The following is a 23,807-nucleotide window of genomic DNA, read 5'->3' on the forward strand; positions in this document are numbered from 1 at the left end:
GCGACCTTTTTGCAGACAGAGTGAGGTGTTAAAAATGTCAGTGAATACTGGGGCCAGCTGTCCTGAACAGTGACTAAGCAAAGCTGGGATCACGTGGTCGGAGCCTGCTGTTTTCTGTTTATTCAGTTTGCAGAACACCCTTCTAACCTTGTTGAGCTCAACTATGAATGGTAGGGGTAAATAAGAAGAGGGCTGGGATGAGGGCAAGGCTGCATTGGCCCTTTTGAACTGAGCGTAGAAAGTATTCAGTTTGTTTGCGAGCTCTGGGTCTGCTTTTGGGGGGTGGCTCGGCATTTTTTTAAATAATTGGTGGACTCTTAGAGGCCCTTCCATATTGTATTGTAGTTGTTTATGGCATTTGTTTCCTCAGGTTTTTTGGCATAGGTTATTTTGCCTCTCTTGTAGCAGATCTAAGTTCATATTTAGTTGCTATGCATTTCTTCATGTCAGTGTGTAAAGGCAGAGATTTCCAATGCACCATATATATGTCTTCGCATGGTTATTTTATAATATTTTCAAGGTCAAAATCATGCATAGTATGCCTTTAATAATACACATTACTATTGCAGGGTTTTTCCTGCATTGAAATGTCTTGGTGGGCCACCTGAGTGTTCTTTCAACCGCCTTAAGCCGCCTCTAGGAGAAATCGCACAAAAATAAATAATTTTTAAAAAAAAACATCCGTAAAACAATTACAAATGGTCTGTGTACCTATTGGTACAATTGGTCCTGAATGATACTGCATTTCAGGTTTTTATATGTTTTGACGTCTTCTAAGATTACATGCAACCTTAGACATGCTAAATTGACTTCAGTAGAATCCCCATAAAAGAATGAGAACAGTAGACCGAGGCAAGTGCGCGTACCACGAGGGTGTCCGCTATAGATTTTCAACAGAAACCACCTACCTTCGTAAATTTTGGGGGGTTTTTATAGGGCAATTGCCGATTAAGTTATGAGGCATCTGCTGACTTTTAATGTCTTTATAGATTGTTATGTGATGTAATTGGACATCATTTTATGAAAATATCCTAAATCTGGGATAATGGTTTATGCAAATATGCCATCTCACTTCAATGAAGTGAATGGAAAATGGTTCCAGATTTGGCAATTCTATGGATTCTACTGTATTATCATTAACTTTCACTGTTTTTGCTTTTTTGTGCAGATTGAACTGAGAAATAAAATTCCTCAAAAGGCACACGTTACACCAGTGATAAAAAGTATGGTGCAAGCATCCTTTGACTGAATGTATAAAACCAATTTAAACACATCAAGGTGACATTTGCGTGTATTCATTATGTTAAATTTTTGTATCCTAAATTTTGAGTGACAGAAATCAAATGCCTTTCAAGACATTGCAATTCCAAATACCAGTATTCCTTTAGAATGACCCCTTACAATGTGTTAATTCTAGTATAGCCTATACTGTATTTCTGCCCCCCCCCCAATTTCAGCACATACAATGTGCAAACCTTCAATAAGTATAAAAAATGTTACTTTTTGCCTTTTCTTTTTTTAATGCATTGTGGTGGAAGAATTTACAGAAATTTACATTCTAATTGTAGCTAAATATAGGGAGAGAATGCATCGAGTTGACAGTAGCAGTAAAGCCGGACCGGCCGTAGTGGCTGTCACGCTAATTTCACCATCTAAGCTCTATTTTGAGCCAGGAAAAACCCTGCTATTATGTGTAGACACCTCTTAACTGAAAAAACGAATGTAATGTCATGCTAGATACACCTGAATTGTCAGGGCACAGCACACATTTATTTCTACATTTTTTGTTTTCTGCCTGAAAAATGCAGATTCCTTTGAAACACAATGACTTTTAAAACTTCACTGGTGTTGAATTAACGTGCTTTATATCAATAGCATGGTCCACCAATATATCTTCACGTCATTCAACTGCTTGATATTTATGATGTGTTACCTTTGCCATTCGTTGGGGTTTTTAGGAAAATGATGCCACTGATCTGAAGAGAACAGTTTTGGTGACTGCCTGGGATCAGACACACCTGAGAAGGGTAGTTCGACATTGTCGTAGTCAGATTATAGGCTTATAGCAGAACAATATGAAATTAGTGCATGTAATTACACCCATGTGACTTTTTCAGGAGGTCCTTCACCCTCCTACTTCTGGCATCTTAAACAAGTTCAAGTTAGTAAGGTTAGATGGCGAGTCTGTACTATAGAACCTCACGTGTTGGCAAACAGGGAGTGATATTACGTGAGAACAAAGTGCGCTACTCTGATTTTATTGGCTAAAGCCATGAATAATGCAGAAGAAGAACGTAAATTTGTCTAGGACCTAGTCCCCACAGGGGCCCCGGAATTTTATCTTTAATAGCACTTTAGAGGTACCTTTTTCTCAGCGGCCCCTTCAAAGTGGCATTTCTTAACTCTGCCTGATTCTTGTTCGGCATTGGTTACGTCTGTGGCCCGTCAAACAGTGATTGAACAGTAGCCAGGCAAAGGCATAGCATTACCAGCTGGTCCTGTTTTTCACTGTGAAATTAAAGGTGTTCAGCCTCTCTTCTTCCACATCAGAAGTCGTTTATCTTAGAATAGCCAGCTACCAGTTAAGCAACTGCATGTAATCTGTTCAAATACTGAACTTCAAAGAGTGATTCATAAAGTTTGCAATTTGTTTTTTTGGTTAACATCTGAAATCAATATATGATTTTAAAACAACACAGTTATGTTATGACGGGGCTAGAAGGTCTCTGTCTGTCGCATAGCAACCATTTACTGTAATATAGCCTTTGTTAAATCACACTGCTATGCCTTTGATGTTCATGAGATAAACAGTGCAATTCAGTAAACACATTGCTTAAGAGTGAAGTAGTCTACAGCTTTCAATTTTCTGATTCAGCTTCAAAGACTGTCTGATGTTATCACTGCAATCTCTGCATATGTGTTATAAAGCAAGCGCATTCAATTTTTATGAGGAAAAAATATATACTGTAATGTTGAATGTGGTCATGTGGTACATTCTGTGTCCATTCTGCTCATCATCAAGTGACTCAGTTGTTGTACTGCGTTACATTTTAAACTTTTTTATCTTACCATACTTGAAGATTTTCTTTGTCTGTTGAAAAAATGTTTTTTTTATTTTATTTATTTTTTATAGTGAACACAATGCAGTCTGCAAAATAGTACATCCCAGCGCACTGACAATTCAGAAAACACACTTGAACTTGAAATTCTCAAAAATGAACGGGGCTACATTTTATGAAGAACTTCACGACCTTCAAGACCTTGTGTCCGGAAGTGCCAGGCATTCACTTGTCATATGAGATGGATTTGATGGTCATTGGCAGTATTGAGGGACAGTACTTTCAGACTTTAAGTTCAGTGGAGATGTTTCTTGTTTTAATTTACCGATATTGTGTATTTTGTCACACTCACTGTTTTTGTTATTGAGTCCCTGGGCACAGTTTTTTAAAAAACATAAACATTGTATTCCATTGTATTGCCTCAAATTTCTTGTTACAACGGATATAATTGTAAAATGATGAACTGGCTGCTTATTTCATGTTTTTTTTTTTTTTTTTTTTTTGCTAAGTGGGTTCAGGTGTTTGGCTGAAAGAGCTCCCTTTATAAGACCTCTGTATAGCGGCTGCATAGAGGAATATTAACATGAAATGGACAGAACATGTGTGCAATCAATAGCAGGTCCTGTTTTCTTGAAAATGAATTCAAAGCATTTCCATGCACTTAAATACCAAGTGGCATTCAACAATCTGGCCTTCATGGTTGGCTGTTCTGGAGCAACAATTCTGCTGTTACTCCGTTTTTTTCCCTCTTCCCCCCACACGAAAGCGGGACAGCATGCAGGTAAAAATGGTTGCCAGAGAAACTGGTGGAAATGTTTGCCTTCGTGATGAGGTCAGAACGAATCCGCATCGGCAGGGGGGCTAATATTACCTCGGAGGATGTACTTTACTGCTCATTATGGTGGCAATGTGTCGAGAAAAGCAGTTTGACCATGTCCCAGGTGGGCCAGCCATGCATTTGTCATCCAATTGTTATTTAATGTTTCTGTGACCGGAAGTTTGGTGGCAAGCGTGTGCACATTCCACGTTTATAAATGCACAGTTAGCTGTTAATTTGCGCCTCTTAATGTTTCCTTTTCTGTAAGACTGCATTTCTCTAGAGTCAGCCAAAGGTAATTACCCACAAGTCTGTGCGGTGTTATCATGTTTCAGTTACTGAACTGTCAGGAGGGGAATATAAATGAATGCTAGCTATTAATTCTGCAAAATATTTTGTCTTCTTGGCCTTGCACCTTACTGACCAGTAATTAGTGTATCCTCATAGGAGTGCAACAAAATATGTATTTATCCATCTATCTTTCTTTCTGTGTGTACTATAAAAGTGCTGATGTATTTTTATTTTTATTTGTTTAGCGAGCTGATTTATATGATCATTATGTGTTAGTTCAATGGAATTGTTTGGCTGTAATATTTACATGTATTTGTCTAATAATAACAGTATAGCCTTTTTTTTCTCAGAACAACCGTGAACTTTGAAATTACCCAACAAAATATTGTCATCTGACATGTAGTTAAACATTTGCGTCTCTTTTGAGCAGGTAATGTTCATTTTTGTGAGGAGATCAAGATATATTTTTTACACACTTTGTATATTTTATATAATTCGTTTTTGTATTCCCCTTGAACACTGAACCTGACTTCTTACATTGCCACTTCATTTATGTTGTTGTTTTATGTAAGAAAATATATATATATTTTGCTTTAACAGCTTTGTCTACATGACCGTAGCCACCTCTAAATTAAACTTTTGGGTCCAAAATTCTAACCCATTAATATGATTACGGTGGGGAAATTAAGCATAGAAATCGTTGACGTAAAATTCTGAATTTAATCTTTGAGCCTGTGGGTTTGTAGTGTAACTGAAAGAAACACACTTATATCATTAAAAAATAAAAAGCACTCCTAATCAACTGAAAAAATTTCATTTTGTTCCAAAGGGGAAGCTGTCGATACGCTGAGCTCAAGTATAGATCCATAGAATGTAATGAACTGGTGGAAAACCAATGTTTATTTTTTTAAACCAGATGTAGGGAAAGCAGAATCCTCTAAATCCAGTGGGATCAAAGGCTACGTTTGCACTATTCTTATGCACCTAATTGGATTGCAATTTTAAAAATTGATTTGATGTGACTTATCTGTAATTGAACAATGACAGCAGAAGTGAGGATGTAAATGTTTTATAGAAATGGCCAGGTGTTCTGAAAAAGCATTTCTTTTAATCAGAAACCCCCTGCGGTTTTTCTTGGCCACCAGCTTCGAGAAGCTTCTGGCAACACGGAAAAATGACGGGGGCTGAACAAGACATTCGCCATTAAACGGTAGATATAATTCAGCAGCAGTTAAAGCTTGATAAGACTCTCAGCGAGCACTCTTTGCTTATTGGATTCCACCCCATTTGTGCTGACACACACGTCGTATCTGAATTCTGGCCATGAAAGATCAGCAGCTCTTTTCCCAGCTGAAACATTTGGGAACATACAGAGCTTCCTAAATTGGAGCTTGAATAAAAATACGCATTTTATTATGCTGATGATATTAAACAGAGCCTTCAGTCTACTCAGTGTTTTGAATTGACATTGAGAAGTCTCTACTGTGTAGTGTTGGGGGGATTATGAATTTAGCTATTTTTATTTTGGTTGCATATCTTTTCACTAGAGGTCATTGTGACTATAACCAGTTTTAGCAAAGGCGATTCCCAGGAAACTTTTATTTGAATACCAGTCCACTACCAGTCATAATGCAGAAAATAGTTAAAACATATGGAATGTGGCAATTCTGCCTGTACTTGTACATCTTTGTACAAAGTGTACATCTTGTATTGTTCATCTGTTTGATATACAAACATGAGACCAGCAATTAAAAGCACTGGTGTCTGTAAGCAAGAACACGCCACAAAAAAACTTCTATAAAATGGCAGGTTTGTAACCACAGACCACTGTAGGTACAAACCTGCCATTTTATTTTATCTTTCATCTGCTGTGAAACCTTTGCATGTGATTTAAATGCATTTTCCTGGAATTGATGTTTGTGCCAATAAAAAGATGCATATTAAGCTTTGGATTTATTTTCACTTATTTTTGCCCCTTAAACAAATCAGTGATACTGATTAATATTAAATGAAAACTTAATTAGTTGTTCAGTTAATTGTTATTGGGCCCATTGTAATTAATAGCACTAACATAAATTAATCTTAGTTAGTGTCAAGAGATATATCACATTCATTTGACTGCTTAGTCAAACCAAATTAATTAAGATGTATTCTTGGTGTAAAGTAGTCTACTGTTCTGCAAATGTCTCTGTATCCCCTAATGCAGCAATTATTCTTTGGAGGTGGGGAAATGGGTGCTTACTTGAATAAACCATAGAATATGTTTGGCATGTTTTACCTACATATTTTATCTTCTATTTTTACTTAAAGGGAATTGTACGTAATATAAATACCTTCCTAAGGTGTTGGCAAAATGTATTTGTTCTTAACAAAAGTATTGTATTGGTTATATATGGTTTTGCATCTTTATGAAATGAAAATTGGGCTTGGCCCCTATTTTTGAGATGTTTGAATCTTGAAACATTTCCAGAAGCTGTGCAGTTGTAGAGCTTTGGAAGGTTGTCTCTCCTGGGACATCCAGTAAGAGCAGTTGCTCCAGTCCAAACTGCGCTCTCCAGCTTGGCCTTCCAACATCTGCTCTGATATAGCTTGGGGTTTCCTGAGCTCTGAAGATCTCACTGTTGTTTTCTGTTAACCAACACTGATTTCAGGCATGTCCAAGGATCCTCAGCTCTCTGTCAGTTGCTTCCTTTAGTTTGTAGTCAAGGAATACTAGGATCATCTCTCTCTTTCTCTCTCTTTCTCCCCTCCTCCCTTTTTGTCTCCTGTGTGGTTATCAAAACAGCAGTTCCTTTTTGTACTGTGTGGAATTTAGTAGTACACACTTTGATGGGGGGAAGATCTAAAGGTCTGTCGAAATGCTGGTTCTATTTGATGGACTGGTTGTCTTCAGAACACGTCATTCAGAGTGGCCCTGTTCTAGAACATGCCGCGCCCAAAGCCGAGGTTTACGCTGCCTTCCCGGAACTGAAACCTTCTCTTTTTTTCCCCCCTGTTGCTTTCCCGTGGCAGAGGAGAGGCCGGACTGCTCGAAGGCGCGCTGCGAGGTGCAGTTCTCGCCCCGCTGCCCCGAGGACTCGGTGCTGATCGAGGGCTACGCACCGCCGGGGGAGTGCTGCCCGCTGCCCAGCCGCTGCGTCTGCAGCCCCGCCGGCTGCCTGCGCAAAGTGTGCCAGCCCGGCTACCTCAACATCCTGGTCTCCAAGGGCTCGGGGAAGCCTGGCGAATGCTGCGACCTCTACGAGTGCAAGCCGGGTAGGAGGCTCCGCGTCCGTCCGCTCGTCTGGCACACGCATCCGTCTTCTTGGAGCGCGGGGTCCGGGAGAGGGTGAAGCGTGACGGTCCTTTGGCTACCGCATAGGCCACCGGCAGGACTTTAAATCTGATGTGGCCAGTGGAGGGAGGGGGAGAGAGAGGGAGAGGGAGAGGGGGAGGGAGGGAAGGAAGGAGACAGAGAGAGGGAGAGGGAGGGAAGGAAAGAGAGAAAGATTGAGAGAGAGATGAGGAATGAGTGTGTGGAATGGCCATTGATCGTTTGGATGAACTGGTTTTGCTTATTTTGTTGCCGTAGAAGTAAAGGGTTGAGAGTAATGTGAGCTTTCGACCTGTGTCAGTGCCACTATATCCTGGACTTTATAACCAGGTGTTTAAATAACCAGCCTGATCTGCTTTACAATTGCTCTACGCCATTAAATCTTGATTAATGTTGTGTAGCCTTTATTGTACTGCATATTGTTAATCATTAGAGCGACGTTAGAGTTCTGTCATATTGTGCTCAATATTTTGTGAAGACGAGACATTTACTGCCTTTAGGACAACAACAGTAATTGCATTCACCCTATTCAGTTGTTAAAAAATTATTGATCTCACAGTCCGGGCACTTCTGTACAGTATATATCATCAGAGAGGGCAGTTTAAAAAATGACAAACATTAAGGTGCTGCTGGGTGGCTTGGCCTGGTAATACTGCTGGTATCAACCCCCTGGTGGTGTGGCCAGCAGCTCCACGGTCTGCGCGTGATTGGTTGCAGAGTCGCCATGGAAGGGAGGGAGCGTTGTATTTGACTGGATGGTCCCTGACTCATCGTGCCACAATGGCTCCTCTAATTTATGGAGTACTCACATTCCAGCTGCACCACCTGCCCATGAGGTGTACTCTAATGATGGACTGACTTATTGAGTTTGTAAGAAAAGTGAAAGAAACTCCAACCGACAGCCAGTGCGCCGGAGAAGGAGAGTTTGATCTTTGCTGCGCTTTCCCAAATTGAAGGATGCTGCAGTGGCGAGACCCACCCGCGAACGCAACGGGAGATTGGAAATACGATATCAGACGCGAAACTAGTGCAAAGGAAAACCAGAGGGAAAAGTTGTAGTATTATATAACGCATGAATATATGGATATGAAAATGATCTGTGAATATATTGACATGAAAATAATCTGTGAAGTCACAATCGCTTTGTATTGGGATATGCACCTTTGCGCACCGAGCTTTCTCTCGCACTAAACTCTTTTTTGCACTATAAAGTTTGCACGCTCCAGTGAACCTGAAAGCTGTGCAGGGACGGTGGGCCTTCTCGGGTCTCTCTATAAAAGAGAGGTCAGAAGTCAGAAGCTAGATAGATACCAGGTAGGAGGTTGTGAAAACAAATTTGTTCCAGAACCTGGAGCAACGAATACTGATATTACGGCAGAATCATGTCCCTGCTGGCACAAACAAGATAAGCAAGCAAGCAAGCAAGCCCTAGCGCACCGTGCTACGCTTTCAGATGTGTTCTGCGAGTGAGCTCCCTCCCTGAGACATAGCTATCTGTAGGATAGAATAGAAGTTGGCTGCTTTTTTTTCTCTTTTTTTTTTTTTTTTTTTTGCTTTTTAAGATCTCATGAAGCAGTCTTTGGCTCACTGTGGCTCTGTTATATGAGCTGCGTTCGTCTAAAATAGAAAATATTGCGAGACTGGGGCATCTTTGCACGTGCAAGCTGGGTAATTTAAAGCAGGTTTAAAATATACTGATGCGAGTTGATACAAATGCTTCTCACTCTCCCTCCCTCTTTCTCTCTTTCTCTTTTTCTGTTTTCCCCTCCCTCTCTCCCCTTCAGTCTTCAGCGTGGACTGTAGTACAGTGGAGTGTCCGTCGGTCCAACAGGTGCAGTGTCCCCCCGATAGCTATGAGACCCAGGTTCGTCTCACGGCAGACGGCTGTTGCACCTTACCGACCAGGTGAGACCAGCTCAGGTTTCTGGAGAAGTCTGATTGGATATGAGCTTGTTTGCAATACATATCCACTGAAAAGAGGCGGGCCCATTGCTCCATGCTCATTTTCTGTAATGATGGGGAGTCAGAAGAGACACGTTGTTGTAACAAGTACATTTAAGAACAACAAACATGGTCGAACACACCTCCGAGTCACCTGTACACTCAATTAATGTAAAAAGCACTTCAGCCATTTTTGATCGAGAAGCACAGCTCCTTCAACCACTTCACCATGCTGCAGCCCTAAATAAGCTTGGGTTGCCAGAATGTCCTTTTATGATTCAGATTCAATCAAGGAATGCAGGTGGTGATTGACTGAAAAAGGTGCACTTCCAAAGGTGCTCATTTGTTTGTATCGTGCACTTCTGAAGTCGGTTGGCTGAGTCTGCGCACTTTCACGCTTTCAAAGGTGGCGATATGCTAAAATGGTGCTCTTCCGGACATGGCGATTGGCTGAACTTGTGCTCTTCTCTCCTCCCTTGCCTTCTCCAGGTGTGAGTGTTTACCTGGCCTGTGCGGCCTCCCTCAGTGCTCTGCAGGAAGTGTACCCCGCATTATCTTCCATGGTGATGGTTCCCCTGGAAGATGCTGTGATATGTTTGAATGCTTCAATGGTAAGTTTCAGTTTCAAAAGCTTTCTGTCAGTATTTTCTCTCCATTATTTTGTGGCAAAGTTGAGAGATTAAACATCAAGTTAACTTGGATTCTTTCTGCCTTAAAAAAAATGTGTTGCAGAGTTACTTTGTAGTTCAATCTGTTAAAGCACTGTTGTGGAGCGCACCACTATCGTACTGTGACCAGCATCCCTGCAAGACGGCACAGTTAGATGTATCATTGGCTGGGGCATTGATCTCGGTTGGCCAGGCATTCATGTGTCATTACACAACAGCACCTGCCTCTGGTCAGTTGGTGGCCCAAAGTCTGCCTGGACAAGCTACACTACTGGCCACCTGACACCTGACATCTCATCAAAAATTATGGGCATTAATATAGAGTTGGTCCATCCCTTTGCTGCTATAACAACCTGTTATCTTCTGGGAAGGCTTTATACTAAATGTGGGGAGCATTGCTGCAGGGATTTGCCTCCATTCAGCCAGAAAAGCATTAGTGAGGTCGGGCACTGATTGGGCGATTAGGCCTGGCTTGCAGTTGGCTTTCCAGTTGATCCCAAAAGTGTTGGTTGGGGTTGAGGTCAGGGCTCTCTGCAGGCCAGTCAAGTTCTTCCACACTGTTCTTCACAAAACCATTTCTATATGGACCTCGCTGTGTGCACGGGGGCATTGCCATGCTGAAGCAGGAAAGGGCCTTCTCCACAATGTTGGGAAGTACAGAATCGTCTAAAATGTGATTGTATACTGGAGCATTAAGATTTGCCTTCACTGAAACTAAGAGGCCTAACCCAAACCATGAAAAACAGCCCCAGACCAAGGAGTGTCCAGATACTTTTGGTCATATAGTGTATGTGTGAAATGCCCTCCTCTGATTCAGTGTGTTTGCAAATTTAATATGGTGAACCAGAATCAAAAGATGCGGAGGCTTAACATCACATTTAAGAGGACAGGGATGAGAATATCAGCCACAAACTCAGCAATCCAGTTGAGTAGGGATAAAGTAAAAAGTGTCACATATGTTACTAATGAAAGTGTTTTTGATTAATATGTAATTATGGTCAGAGGAGGAGGAAGGAGAAGTATAGAGAATAAATGAAAATATCATACCCTGAATGAGAATCTGCTTGTTGAGCAAGAATTCAGCGACATTTTCCGATGAAGAGTGTAGGAGAAATAGGAAATGCAATCAGAGGACGAAGAGGGAGATGGAGGCTATTTTTGGTGGGGTGGGAGATGATCAGAGAGAAAGAGAGACACTTAGAGGTTTCATAAAATAGGCACTATAATTCATGGCTACTTGTGTTCGAAGATGTATTGCATGCTAACCTTGAAAAATTGAAAGCATTGATCTCTGGCAAGAAAAAAAAGTTGCAGTGTATGTTCTTTTCAGTTTAATACTGTGTATCTAACTGTGATTATTTCTTTTTTTTTTTTTTTTTTTACCTGTCTGGGTTCTTGTACAATGTGCTGGAAACCTTCATCTACCAATTTTTCTCCTAAGTTTTGTAGCTCTTCATCACAGTTGTAGAGTAGTTTTGTTGTCCTCTGGTCGAACGAGTGCCAGCAGTCTACCTCTACAGCTCAGCTGGTGGATAGTTGAGTGAAAATAAGCTGTTTGAGAGGATGTGCTTCATAGGAGTGTGTACTTGTTTACACTCTCTCAAATTACAGAGATGAGAGAGAGAGTTCAATATGACTGAACTTTAAAATCAGGTTAAAAATTAATTTAACATGAGTGTTAGTTGGGAGAGTGGCCCCGTTACAGAAATGAGGGCGAGAGATGCATACCACCAGCAAGGAACTCGATTTACACCTCTGACAGGGTCAAAATGCACTTGCAACAGCACAGGCTCTTATAATTAGTGTGATTACATATCTATATATAGGCTGCACAAAGTTATATACGGGGGTTGGGCTAAATAATTAATAACACTATTTTAATATGAAATTACTTGTAAGTAGTAGACCCACCCTTCACCCTTAAAAATAGCTTCAGTCCTTCTTAGAATTCTGTTATACAAGCTCTGAACCGTGTGTAGTGGGACATTGTACCATCCTCCAAGAAGGTCAGCCTCTAGTCCTTTGAGGGGTAAATAAAGTGGAAATCTGCTTCAAACCTTGCACTACAAATCTTCCCATAAATGTGCAATGGTGTTTGCATCTGGCGATTGTGGGGGCCATGGAAGGCATTTGACTTCATCCTTATGTACATGAAACCCCTCTTGAATTTTTTGTTAGCAGTGATCGTATGTGTCTAACAGTGTTTGCACCGTAGCGTGCACCTGGCCTTGTAAAATGGCTTCATATTACTTGGCCATTATATGACCATCCAGAGCAATCACCAGACCCAATGACTCCCGTGACATGGCTGCCCATACCATTATAGGTCTGCCACCGCGTATAACCGTTGCCAGCAGACATTGTGGGTTTTTAGGCTTCCTTTGGCTCTCTGCAAACGTAAACCTGTCCAGATGTAAGAAAAAGAATAAAAGATGACTCAACAGACCATATTACTTTTTTTTTTCCATTACTCAGGAGCTTGGGTTTTATGCTCCTTGCACCGAGTTATGTGTCTTTGTGCATTAGCCTTGGATACAAGCGGTTTCTGAATGCCGGTCCTGCCATAAATACCGGCTTTGTGAAGCTGAGAACGTAAGGTTTTTGTCGAGATTGGGTCACAAAGGTGCTGATTCAATTCTGTGATCATTTTTGGGGGCCGTTTGTCTGCGTCGGTGAGCTTCGGCTTGCAGCCACTGTTTGTCTGGCCAAATTAAATAATTTTGCAGTTTATGTGACCAATGCACCTGCAATTTGGGGAATGAGTATTTGGTCCCTTCATCTCTTTTAGTTGTTTCATTGCTTTGGCAACTCACTTATCAAAGTCTTTATTGCTGACACATTCTGCTAATTGGCATTCAGCATAAAATGACACACCTGTCTAATTACTTAGTCATTGTAATTTTTTCTTTCTTTGTGCAGTTATTTAGCAATTAAAGTCCTTTTTCATATTATTTTTGATATTTTGCCAACCTCTGTGTTTTTATATTATTCGCAATTATTATTTTTATTTTATGCATTTGTTTTGTGTATGCACAGTATAGTAGTCATAATTACTATGTGAATAATTTGATTACAGAAAATGAGGACACCAAAAATGCCACTGTGCAATGCTACCGGTAAGTTACAGGCCATGTAATGAACAGTCTGTCAGCCCGTGTGTCAGATATTTCTGACGGGGAGAGAGCTTTTGTAAGGGAAAGAGAACATAACTCTGGGGGACAAGAGAAGAATGGTGTGACTCAGAAGAACAGAGGGAAGTGAGGAGGAGGAGAGGAAGAAAGATAGTGATTCTGAGCTGACAAGGGGAGCTAGGAGAGAGCATGACAGATGAAGGGGACTTGAGATTTCTTCGAGAATAGAGGATTGCCATGAAATTAAAGTGAAAGAAACTCTGCTCTGTCTAAAAATATGTTATGTGTGTTTATATTTATAGCTATGCATAGATGCATTAATTATGCATCAAATTTATTTGGTTCCTGTTTTTTTTCCAGAAGTATTCATGAAGTATATGGAAATTGAATTCATTTTCAGTCTTTATAAATATGCATGGCTCAACATGTCAAATCAACGCATTATGTATAGCGCACCATGTATGATACACACAACACACATTTCTTGTACGTGTCCCTCTCCTGACAGTGGATACCCATCACCAGGGATAGTATGCAGTGATTATGGCAGAAATAAAAAGGAGTGATTGCCTTGAGGTAGATTTAAAATGGCCATTGAGAAGCTGAGGTCATGAATGTCAATGTCCAGGGACTGTCAAAAAATTGCAGTTAGAAAGTTTGACTGATTCTTGCTAACCGGCTAAATTGATTGCAGTAACACTGGGATCCACATATTAATGTCCTGAATGGCAAAAGATTCCTCAAGGAAGAGGCACCATTCTAATGGATTAAATGATATACAAAACAGATAACGGGTTAAACCAGTGAGACCCTAATTTCTGAAAATGAGGGCACCTGGTCACGGACGTTAAATCATTTGAAGAGCATGAATATTTCAAAGACAGACACGTGTTAAAATAAGATTAAATGAGAGACTGTCCTGGAGGGCCAGTGTATATGCAGGTTTTTGTTTGCACCATTTACCCTGGCTAACTGAGCTAACTGGCTATATACACCAACACTGGCTCAGTCGTAGTTTAGATCACAGTAAAATGTTTCACAAGAATAGTCTTTGGGTGTCATTCACGCACTGATGAAGAAATCTAGCTGAAATGTCAAATGGTGTACATTTTAGGGCTAATTACATAACTAAGGCGTGATGTTTACATGAAAACTAGAAACAGATAAGGCCCTGCTTGCCCGCCTCTGCCCTAATGCGTTTCAAGTTTCAACCCATTGAAAGACAGTGTTGTTTTCCAGGCACACATGTCGCCTCATAACATGTCCTAAATGTTTGGTATAAACCTTGGGCCACTCCCACAAGAGGGATGCCAGTGGATGGGTGTGGTTGCAGTGCAGCTGTTTAGGTGGTGTTTACTTTGTATTGGAACCAATTCTACAGTATATCTGCCTGCCATTAGTGGAAATAGGGATCTAATCTGTTACATCCATGAGACTATACAGGGTTTTTTGGAGGTTGACTCTTGTTTTTCTTAGTTTTGTTTATTTTTTTTGCAGTTTGAAATGATAAGTTGCTCATAATCAACAGTTTAGAATTTTTGAAGCTTAGCGCAGCAGTGATTCAGCAGTGATTCAGCTCTTTTAGTGGCTCGTTTGATGATGTACCACGTCAGGCTCCATGACAAACGATAATTGCTCCTGTGAGCTCTGTAAAGCTTGGAATGGATATCAAACGTGTTGTAGAAATGTTAACTGATTCTTGGTCAGCATTGGGTTTCAGAAGTAGGGAAGGATTTGTCAGCAGCCAGTGGAAAATATCTGTTTGAAAATATACAACTGTTTTATAGCTGTGTTTTGGGTGGAACCATAGTAAATTAAACCATAAGAGTCTTGTGAATAGGAAGGATACATTGCGAAAGATCAAACAGCAAATGTGAAATGTATTCCTCCTCCTTCGACATCCACTGACTGACACCAGGGATACTATTAGCATAACAAGCCAACGACAAAGAACTCCAGCCAGGGGAACTAATCTCCCAGCTAGTTCAAAATGTTATTAGAACTTTTAAAACATTACAGTAAAGTTATGTCATGTTGTGGTGAATATCAATGCACAGTGTTTTCTCACAGTGTTTTTTTTTATCTACCCCGACATTGTAAGTCATGGCTTTACACCTTTTTAACAAAAGAAAATCTTTTTAAAGACGTATTTGTGACAAAAAAACAAAATCACAAGAACACATTTTCACAACTTTGATTAATTAACAAACTAATTAACACTCTAACAAGGTGTTTCACCTTCTGTAAGAAATGTGTTTAATGATGCCTGAAACCCACAGAGCAATCCTGTTTGGCGTGCATGTCTTTATTTGAAGCATGGCGCCACTGTACGGGGGGTAGGTGTTTTGTGGTTTTGAACACAGCACCTACATGGCGCTAGAGATAGGATTATCTCACTGAGTTAAAGACCAAAGGTCCTCATTCTAGGGAACTGATCACATTCTTATCCTGGCTCCACGGGTTGACGTCACTTTCTGTAATGGACGTTCACAAGCTCACTCATGCTTTTGAACTTACTTATTTAAGTGTCCAACCATAATGTGTGCTGGGTTCACTTGCGCTTGATGGCCGTTTACTTAAAGAAATGAAATTGCTTGGTATAGAATGTTCGCTACATAAGAAAATAGATTCTCTAAATTTCAGTGTTCTGCTCTGAAGGTAAAGACTACAGGTTGGTATGTTTCATATAGTCCTTCTTCCACCCCTTTCCAGTTGATGATTCTCGTAGCACAAACAGAGGCAACCGTGTTTGATTTTATCTAAACACACAGCAATGAGCTGGTAGTGTTTTCAAATGTTTTCTCACTTTACTTTAGGGCCCTTGTTCATTCATCTACCAACTGCACATCTGTCTACATGTGTTTACAAGTCATCATGAAAGCCTTCTGTTGCAGCCAAAAAAAAAAAAAAAAAAGTATTTGGTGCCAATGGCTTCAAGTAGAGTCAGGGCATGTTTGAAGGAGAACACCTGGCTTATTGCGTGATATCACAATATTTAATCTCCTTCGTTAAAAGTCAAAACAGAGAAGGTGCTGAGGATGAGAGAGCAGGGGATGGGCTGTTTCACATTTCGTTCCTGCCGAAAATAAAGATCATATCACCAGCTAAGAGAAATGGAACAGCGCGGAACAGAGGCTTAGCCTAAGAGCTGCCCCGACCATTATGTTGGAAGTGTGTGACGACAGAGCAGCAACATGTTCGGAGGTGCGCCCGGAACATAAAAAGGAAGTTGATGCATGACTGTGACGCTCTGAGTCTCAGAACCTGGGTGCTAATGGCAACCCAGTGCTGTAGCTCTTAAAAGCGTGTACGCCGCTAAATAAAAGCAACTTGTGTACATGGTGGCCTCACCGTGGTGCACTGTTGCAGAACCAAACATGTTTTCCGTAGTGACGAACCAGCAGGTGAGAAAGAAAGTATGTGGGCATCTTGCTTTGGAGAGGAAGGCTAGAAGAAGTTCTGGTTTGCATATAATATTTCCCAACCAGAGGGATCTGTAATTAGTATTGATCCCTATGGGGCTGCTGGGTGGATCACCCTGTTAAAGCAGTGTGGGGATGGAGGAATAGCATGGTTTTGAATCTGGACCATGACGGTGCTGACAGTGCTTCCCATGGGGTGATGCAGAATTGGCACTAGTGTTGCCCAGGGAAGGGAGGGTTTTAGTTGGCCTTGATTAGTGTCTTGTCGCACACCAGCGACCCCTACTGGTCCTTTAGGTGCTTGTGGTCTACCTGTTCAGCCACACACTTCTGAATATGTAGCTGAGATTTCAAAAATCAGAATGTCACTCTTGAACCAGCAGATAGCACCTGGAATGCTTACCATTTGGTTCTGTTGTAAAATACTGTATGGCTCAATGATATACATTGGCTATACAAATAGACTTTTACTTGCAGCTATGAGCCAGCTGTTTCTGTCCAGGCAGACTTCCTATGTAGCAGGTTACAGATGCTGTGACATGGTCAGTTGTCACTGCCTTCCTCCATCTCCTATGCATTTCGTTCTCCATTGGTGACCCCTATTTTCTGTGAAATCTGTGTTGCCATTTTCATGGAAGCAGCAAAACAGTGTGCCCTAAATATATTAAGCGTGCACATGATCTTGTCTGTACTCAGCAAGGCTTTGGAGTGCGTCAATCCAGTCTGTTCACGTTTCGCATGCCTTTATAGATTCAGAGCACATCCTCGTGAGTAAAATATATGAGCCATAGCATTCTGGTGGATTATTATTATTTTTTTATTATTATTATTTTTAAAAATAAAAACGGTCGTCTGTAATACGCAGAAAACACTTTGATTTGACGCTTTCTTGCATTTTTTCTGCGTAAAGTTTGCAGTGAGTGGGAGCAGGCAAATAGGTAATATAGCGGGGTGTTTCAGGCTGCACAGTTTAAGGGTTTCTCCCTCAAGGCCCTCCTGTGAACAGCCTCTCTGAGCAGTAGCCGCAAGGCATGGAATGAAAAGCCGGAGCTTTTTTTTATTTTTTATTACAATCACTATGGCGACCAAGGACTCTCCTCCTGATTGACGTTCTCTTGTACGGCGTGTATATAAATAATATTTCTGTGTTCCTTAGAAAATGAAAGAAAGATAGAAAAAAAAAAGATGAACCACCTGACCCAATGCGAAGCGGTCAGGGTGGCTGTGTAGCGCGATGAGTGACATAATGATTGGTGGACTGGTCTTGCAACTCCCAAGGTTGTTGGTCTGATTTCTGCATGGAGCACGGCCATTGTACCCACGAGCAAGGTACTTAATCTGAATTGCTTCAGCAGATACCCAGCTGTATTAACGGCTTATATGCAAAAAAAATTAATCTGTGTAATTCTCACTGGTGAAGAGTGTCTGCTATATGCCTGGAACGTGAGATGTAAATGGCGTTAAGCAGTGGCAGGGGACATGGTGGATGCAGAGATGGGTCTGTAGTCATGATCCCCAATGTAATCCTCACAAACCCAATTATGTGGTTCATTGTGGTGCCTCAGTGGCGCGGATGATGGACGCACACCTGTTATGAAATGTAGGTTAATTACAAACAGTAAAGGAGGTCAGGTAAAGGACAATGTCTTCAATATGGAGCTTCATTCTATATGGCAGTAGTTGAGAGCAGGAATATGGAATTGTCACCAGGGATATTCTGTGATCTGTTTTGCTTTAAAAAATTTACTAAATACAGGTAGTGAATGAATAAAAATTTAAACTTGTGTGCTTCAAAAGTGACAGGGTCTGGTGATTTCGAAATGGCATGGGACACATTTTCCTGACATGGTTAAGCTCACTTGTATAGAAGGCAAGGTCAATGCCAACCATTACTTAATGGTGGAGTATATCTTTGGTAGTTTGACAGTTTTGTTATTGCATTTGATTCAGCAACCTCTCAGTGCTGCCTCTGCACTCACTTTTTCCTTTGTGAGATTAACAGATTCTTTGAACTCAGTGTCTGCCAGACTCAAACCATAGGCTTCATGTGGAGGTCAGTGAGTGAACTGTGATAATGTGCTGGAAAACCCTATTAAACCAGCTGTGGCCGGTCCGTCACTGTCTGAATAGATTATCACAGTCTTGTCATGGTCAATCAACTGTAATGTAGGGGACACACATTATCATTCATTTTAGTTCAGAGGTCCGGAATCCGGAAGTCCAGTGTGTTGCTGCTTGGCCAGAGGACACGGTTATGTGTTGAGGCAAAAACTGTTCTTTTCCATCTCCTGCCAGTGACAGTCTGCCAGGACAAAGGATCTTACGTCATGGGCAAATCCGAACAAGCTAGTGAATTTTTGTAACTGTTCAAAAAATGAAACCGTTATCAACCATTTGCAACATTTATAAGTTTTCATGAACCTCTGGCTTGAAATTTGGTAAACAGTATCTTTATGGATGTGTTTTCATGTTAGTCATAAAAAATATGGCTCCAAGAGGTTCTGTCTTTTGAATCGTTTGATAATTTAAAAAATATTTCTTTTATTATTCATGAAGATATATGGATGTAGCCGCTTTGATATTTGGGAGTAGATGCTACATGCCATAGTTCTCACAAATTGGTCAAACTTTCTATGAGGTGCAGTCTTCTAAGTGTTTTTAATTTATTCAAAATAGAGGGAATCTACCCAGGTGCACATTTTCGGTCAAAATAGTAAAGTTTCACTTTACTAAAGTACTAAAGTAAAGAAGTCACTCCTTCTGTAATGCACACAACCTTCAATGACTTTGTTTTGTAAGAAGTTATCAGACGCACTTGGCAGAAATAATCGGAATATATAATTATATAACTCTTACAAATACAATAGGATTCCAGAAGCTTCGCTGCTTGGCCCTGTAAAAATAAAAATACATATTGTGCTCTCTATCAGAATTTTGTACAGCTATTACGCTAGTAATTGAGGTTCCTTGGTACAACTGCTGCAGTTTTTGAAGTGACCAACTTTGTTAGATCTAAAAGGTTGGGTGAGTCCACTTGCACCGCAACCGGTAAAGGTTATTCTCAAATCCCTGCACCTGCTGGTGTTAACTAGAACACACCCGAACATTCTGTACACAGAGAAAGCTCATGATGAATTTAAATCAATGCTCTTTGGCCTGCCTTAGTCTGAGAGGATTATGAATTATGCTGTTTTATGATTCTATCTACAACACTTGAGTGGCACACAGTCGCTCATACATAGTTCATGATCACTGCCAAAAAACATTTTTGGGGGCTCTCAATTTGCGTACCCTGCTAGAGCCCTCGATTGCAGTGTGGCAATACGCATCAGGCATGGGGACACTGCATGGCAATGAGATGAGAGCATAGTGCTGTTGACTATCCCAAAAGTGGGAGGAAAAAAAGGGAAAAAATAATCACTATGTTTGGGTAGTTTTTGGAAAATAAGGTATACAGATTGTGAATGTTGATTAATGTTTTGGTTTTGCACGGTTATTCTTTCATTGGTTGAATGGCAGGGTATGTTAGCCGCAGTTATTTACCTTATAGCCCTCTGTGCATTAGTTTAGAACAAACACTTCCAGTACGCTGTTTATTCTACACTGAAGTTCCCCACTTATCAAGAAAGCAGTGCCTTTGTTCTTTTAATGTTTGGAGACAAGACACTGTCACTCGCCATCTGGGCTGGCCACAGCCAGCAGGTTTCTCATCTGGCACGACGTTACGGGCAGGCGCAGTCCATCAATGACAGCCTACGATCTGAGAAACCACAAGTCACAACATCTTGCCAAAATCGAGACATCACGATGCTCCATTTTTTTCCCCCTGTGCCCTTTAGATCTCCTGCCGCAAAGATACACACACCCACTCACACGCACTCACATACACAGCCTCACACACACACACACACATACACGCACTTATGCTCACTCGCAAACATCTCTCACTCTCACACACGCACACTCATGTGCACACACACAGATGCATGTACACACGAAAAACACGCATATACACAGAACACGCACGTCCACATGCACACTCTCTTATACGCCCTCTAATTTACACACACTCTCACCTCACATACAGTCTTTCTCAGATAAACACATACACACACACTCACGCACACATATGCACAATGTCACAGTTTTCTATTATTAGAATAAACACAAAGGTGTTTTGTCATTGGCAGATCAATGAAATCGATGACTGTGGAGCTCAAGGTAAACAGATAGGAATCTAAAAGGCAATCGGCCCGTGAGCACTTTTTCAGCGAATAAAAAGGCGATAAAGACGATAGATGGGAGGCCCGGGTCGTCCTTTTCGCCGACGGGCCGCGCTTATCTTCCCCTCTCGAACCGAATCGCTGAACTGACACTAATGGGTCCTCTGGTCTCCACGTCAGAGAGCAAGCCCGCCTGCACCTTTAACGGCGCGGAGTACCGCGAGGGGGACATGTTCCGGATGGACACCTGCCGCTTCTGCCGGTGCCAGGGGGGCGTGTCCGTCTGTTTCTCTGCGCAGTGCGGCACGCTGAACTGCGAGCACTACTACGTGCCCGAGGGAGAGTGCTGCCCTGTCTGTGAAGGTATGATGTCATCCCGCTGCTGTTCGCTATCACTACCCCCCCAGTCATCCTCATCCCCACCTCCGCCCACTTAGGTTTAGGTGACAGTTATGAGAGCGGCTATCAGTAGCGAACACCTGTCTGAGCCACTTAGTGACACAGCATTCACGCTTGACACCGAAATAAGACGGCATTCACAACACTGACATTTTTCACAGGCTTGACACCAGCTACACGACCCGCAGAGGAATGGTGTATTACTTACCAATACGCGTGGCTGTGAATCGGCTGAAAACTATTTCCAATGTCGTCCCCCTGGCCACGCCCCCTGGGAGCGCGTGTACGCGCTACATTCCGATTGTTCAGCGTTTAAACTCAGGCGCAGTGGCCTTGCCTCTTTCCCGAGATAAGGGGAAATGGGAGATTAAAGTCCTCGCTCTTAAACAAATCACCTTCGTTCGAGCCGTCTGACATGCACACCTGAATCATGAGCGGGTGACACATGCTCATTAGGAAGCATCAAGCATTCGGAGGGCGGATGGCTGTTTCACGATGCCCGACAGCAGCGCGGGACGTGTGATACATCGTACGTCAATATCTGATGATTCAGTCATTCGGGCTGCGGAGACACCGGTGCGAAAAGCATCAGGATGTTCTGTGAGCAGCTCTGAGGATGTGAGAACAATGACAAAAGGGGGCTAAAAAATATGGCCAGTAGCCACGTGATTGTGCAGATTTTAATGCTGAAATGCGTGTTTATAATAAGAGGTAAAGATCAATGGATGGACAAAATGGTGGCCTGAGGAAAACTATGGATGGTGACACATTGAGGCCCTACTTGTTGCTCATTGTTTGTATTGCAGATAGTGTGAGTTTTCATTGAAGAATCATTTAAAAAAATTTGAGATAGCATGCTATAGTATGGTTGATTTACACTAAAATGCGTGTTTATAATAAGAGGTAAAGATCAATGGATGGACAAAATGGTGGCCTGAGGAAAACTATGGATGGTGACACATTGAGGCCCTACTTGTTGCTCATTGTTCGTATTGCAGATAGTGTGAGTTTTCATTGACGAATCATTTAAAACATTTGAGATAGCATGCTATAGTATGGTTGATTTACGCCAAAATGTCCAAAATTACACCAACACTTTCTCGCCTGCTCGCCGCAGATCCCATCTACCCTGTGCTGAATTTTGCCGGTTGCTACGTGAACGGCCAGATCCTGGCGCACGGGGACCACTGGCGGGAGGATGACTGCACCTTCTGCCAGTGCGTGAGCGGGGAGGCGCGCTGCGTCGCGGCCGCGTGCGGGCACAGCTGCATCAACCCGGTGACGGTGCCCGGAGAATGTTGCCCTGTGTGCGAAGGTAAGGGATTTAGTCACAGTCTAAATCATTTTCTGTCTAAACTCTTTGTTTTGTTTTTTTTTGTTGTTGTTTTTTTTGGGGGGGGTCATACTTGGTTTGTGTCAGAACTCTCACTGTTGTTTGTTTTCGTTTGAATTGTTTCGCGTCCTCACTCGTTTTGTGTTTTGTTGCCGTCTGAATAGTTTTTTGTTTGAACTTTTGTCTGCTTTTGAATGGTTCCGTTTCTGTACTGCACATTCCATGGACAGTACTGGCCACTGGGTGTTAGGTTATAACACAAGTTACACTTATTCTTTTCCTGACTTAGTTTCTTGAATTATTGTCCACTTCAGACCAGACGAATGTCACCATTGTTTTTTTGCGTTTAAAAAAAAGTAAATGGATAAATCCATTTAATTGGCAGCATAGAATAAGATGCACAGACAAGATTAAATCACCCATATCTGAATCACCTTCATTTAAAACATTTTAGTTTTGATCAATTCAGCACAGAACTTCAGTTCTTTTTTGTATTTTCTTTCCAATATGCGATAAGATTTTCGGTTTGCCACATTACGTCCGGAGATTACGGCAGCCTGTTTATGCTTGCTGGAACAACCTCAGGCATGCATTCTGATCATTCTTCCGGGATTTTTGAGATTAGACTGCAGCGGATTGGATTCTCAACCCGATTCGAACTGGCTCAGTCCGACGGCTGTTCATATACAAAGCTCATAACGTAGAATGGTAAATAAGAACAAAGGTTAAAGAGGTTTCATTACACAACCAGCCCATTTAGTCCATCTCAACTCATCATTCACCTATGGCCTAGAATCTAGATTGTATCTAACTGAAGCCTAGCATTTATGAATAAAGATGTCCGCTTTCACCACTGGTTTCACCGCAATACACGAATTCTCTGTCTGGGGAGAAAAATGCTTCAATAGTTTCTTTAATGTCAACCAGTGTCAACTCATTGTTGCCTGTGCCTATTTGTACTGCTGACAGAACTTAAATTGAAATACAGTAGCTCCGCTTTATGAAGCCTTTTTTAAAATCCATACTCAAATCAACCCTGGGTCTCCTGTTGCGCAGATTAAAAAAAAGATTAAATGTCTTAAGTCTCTCATCATAACTTTTATATCGTGCTTTCATATTCAGGGTTAGTCTTGTCAGTTCCTGTACATTTTTTCAAGAGCTTCTATGGGTTTTTTTGTGAGGTGGTCTAGAGTCGAACTCTTTTTGTATA

At 41.5% G+C, this 23,807-nt stretch overlaps 1 protein-coding gene across 3 annotated transcripts in view; it reads left to right on the forward strand.

The window, feature by feature from the left end:
• crim1 (cysteine rich transmembrane BMP regulator 1 (chordin-like)) overlaps nucleotides 1-23,807 on the forward strand; it is a 119,359-nt gene that overhangs the window by 63,155 nt on the left and 32,397 nt on the right. For 2 of the 3 annotated variants that reach the window (XM_035423999.1, XM_035424007.1), the window contains exons 3-7: nucleotides 7,180-7,422; nucleotides 9,265-9,385; nucleotides 9,911-10,032; nucleotides 21,046-21,228; nucleotides 22,382-22,579. In XM_035423999.1, coding sequence (XP_035279890.1) covers nucleotides 7,180-7,422; nucleotides 9,265-9,385; nucleotides 9,911-10,032; nucleotides 21,046-21,228; nucleotides 22,382-22,579 — 867 coding nt within the window. The remainder of the gene's footprint in view (nucleotides 1-7,179; nucleotides 7,423-9,264; nucleotides 9,386-9,910; nucleotides 10,033-21,045; nucleotides 21,229-22,381; nucleotides 22,580-23,807) is intronic. The other variant, XM_035424014.1, reaches the window with a different exon arrangement.

This window comes from Anguilla anguilla, chromosome 1 (assembly GCF_013347855.1).
Source record: "Anguilla anguilla isolate fAngAng1 chromosome 1, fAngAng1.pri, whole genome shotgun sequence".
In the NCBI taxonomy this organism is placed as follows: Eukaryota; Metazoa; Chordata; class Actinopteri; order Anguilliformes; family Anguillidae; genus Anguilla; species Anguilla anguilla.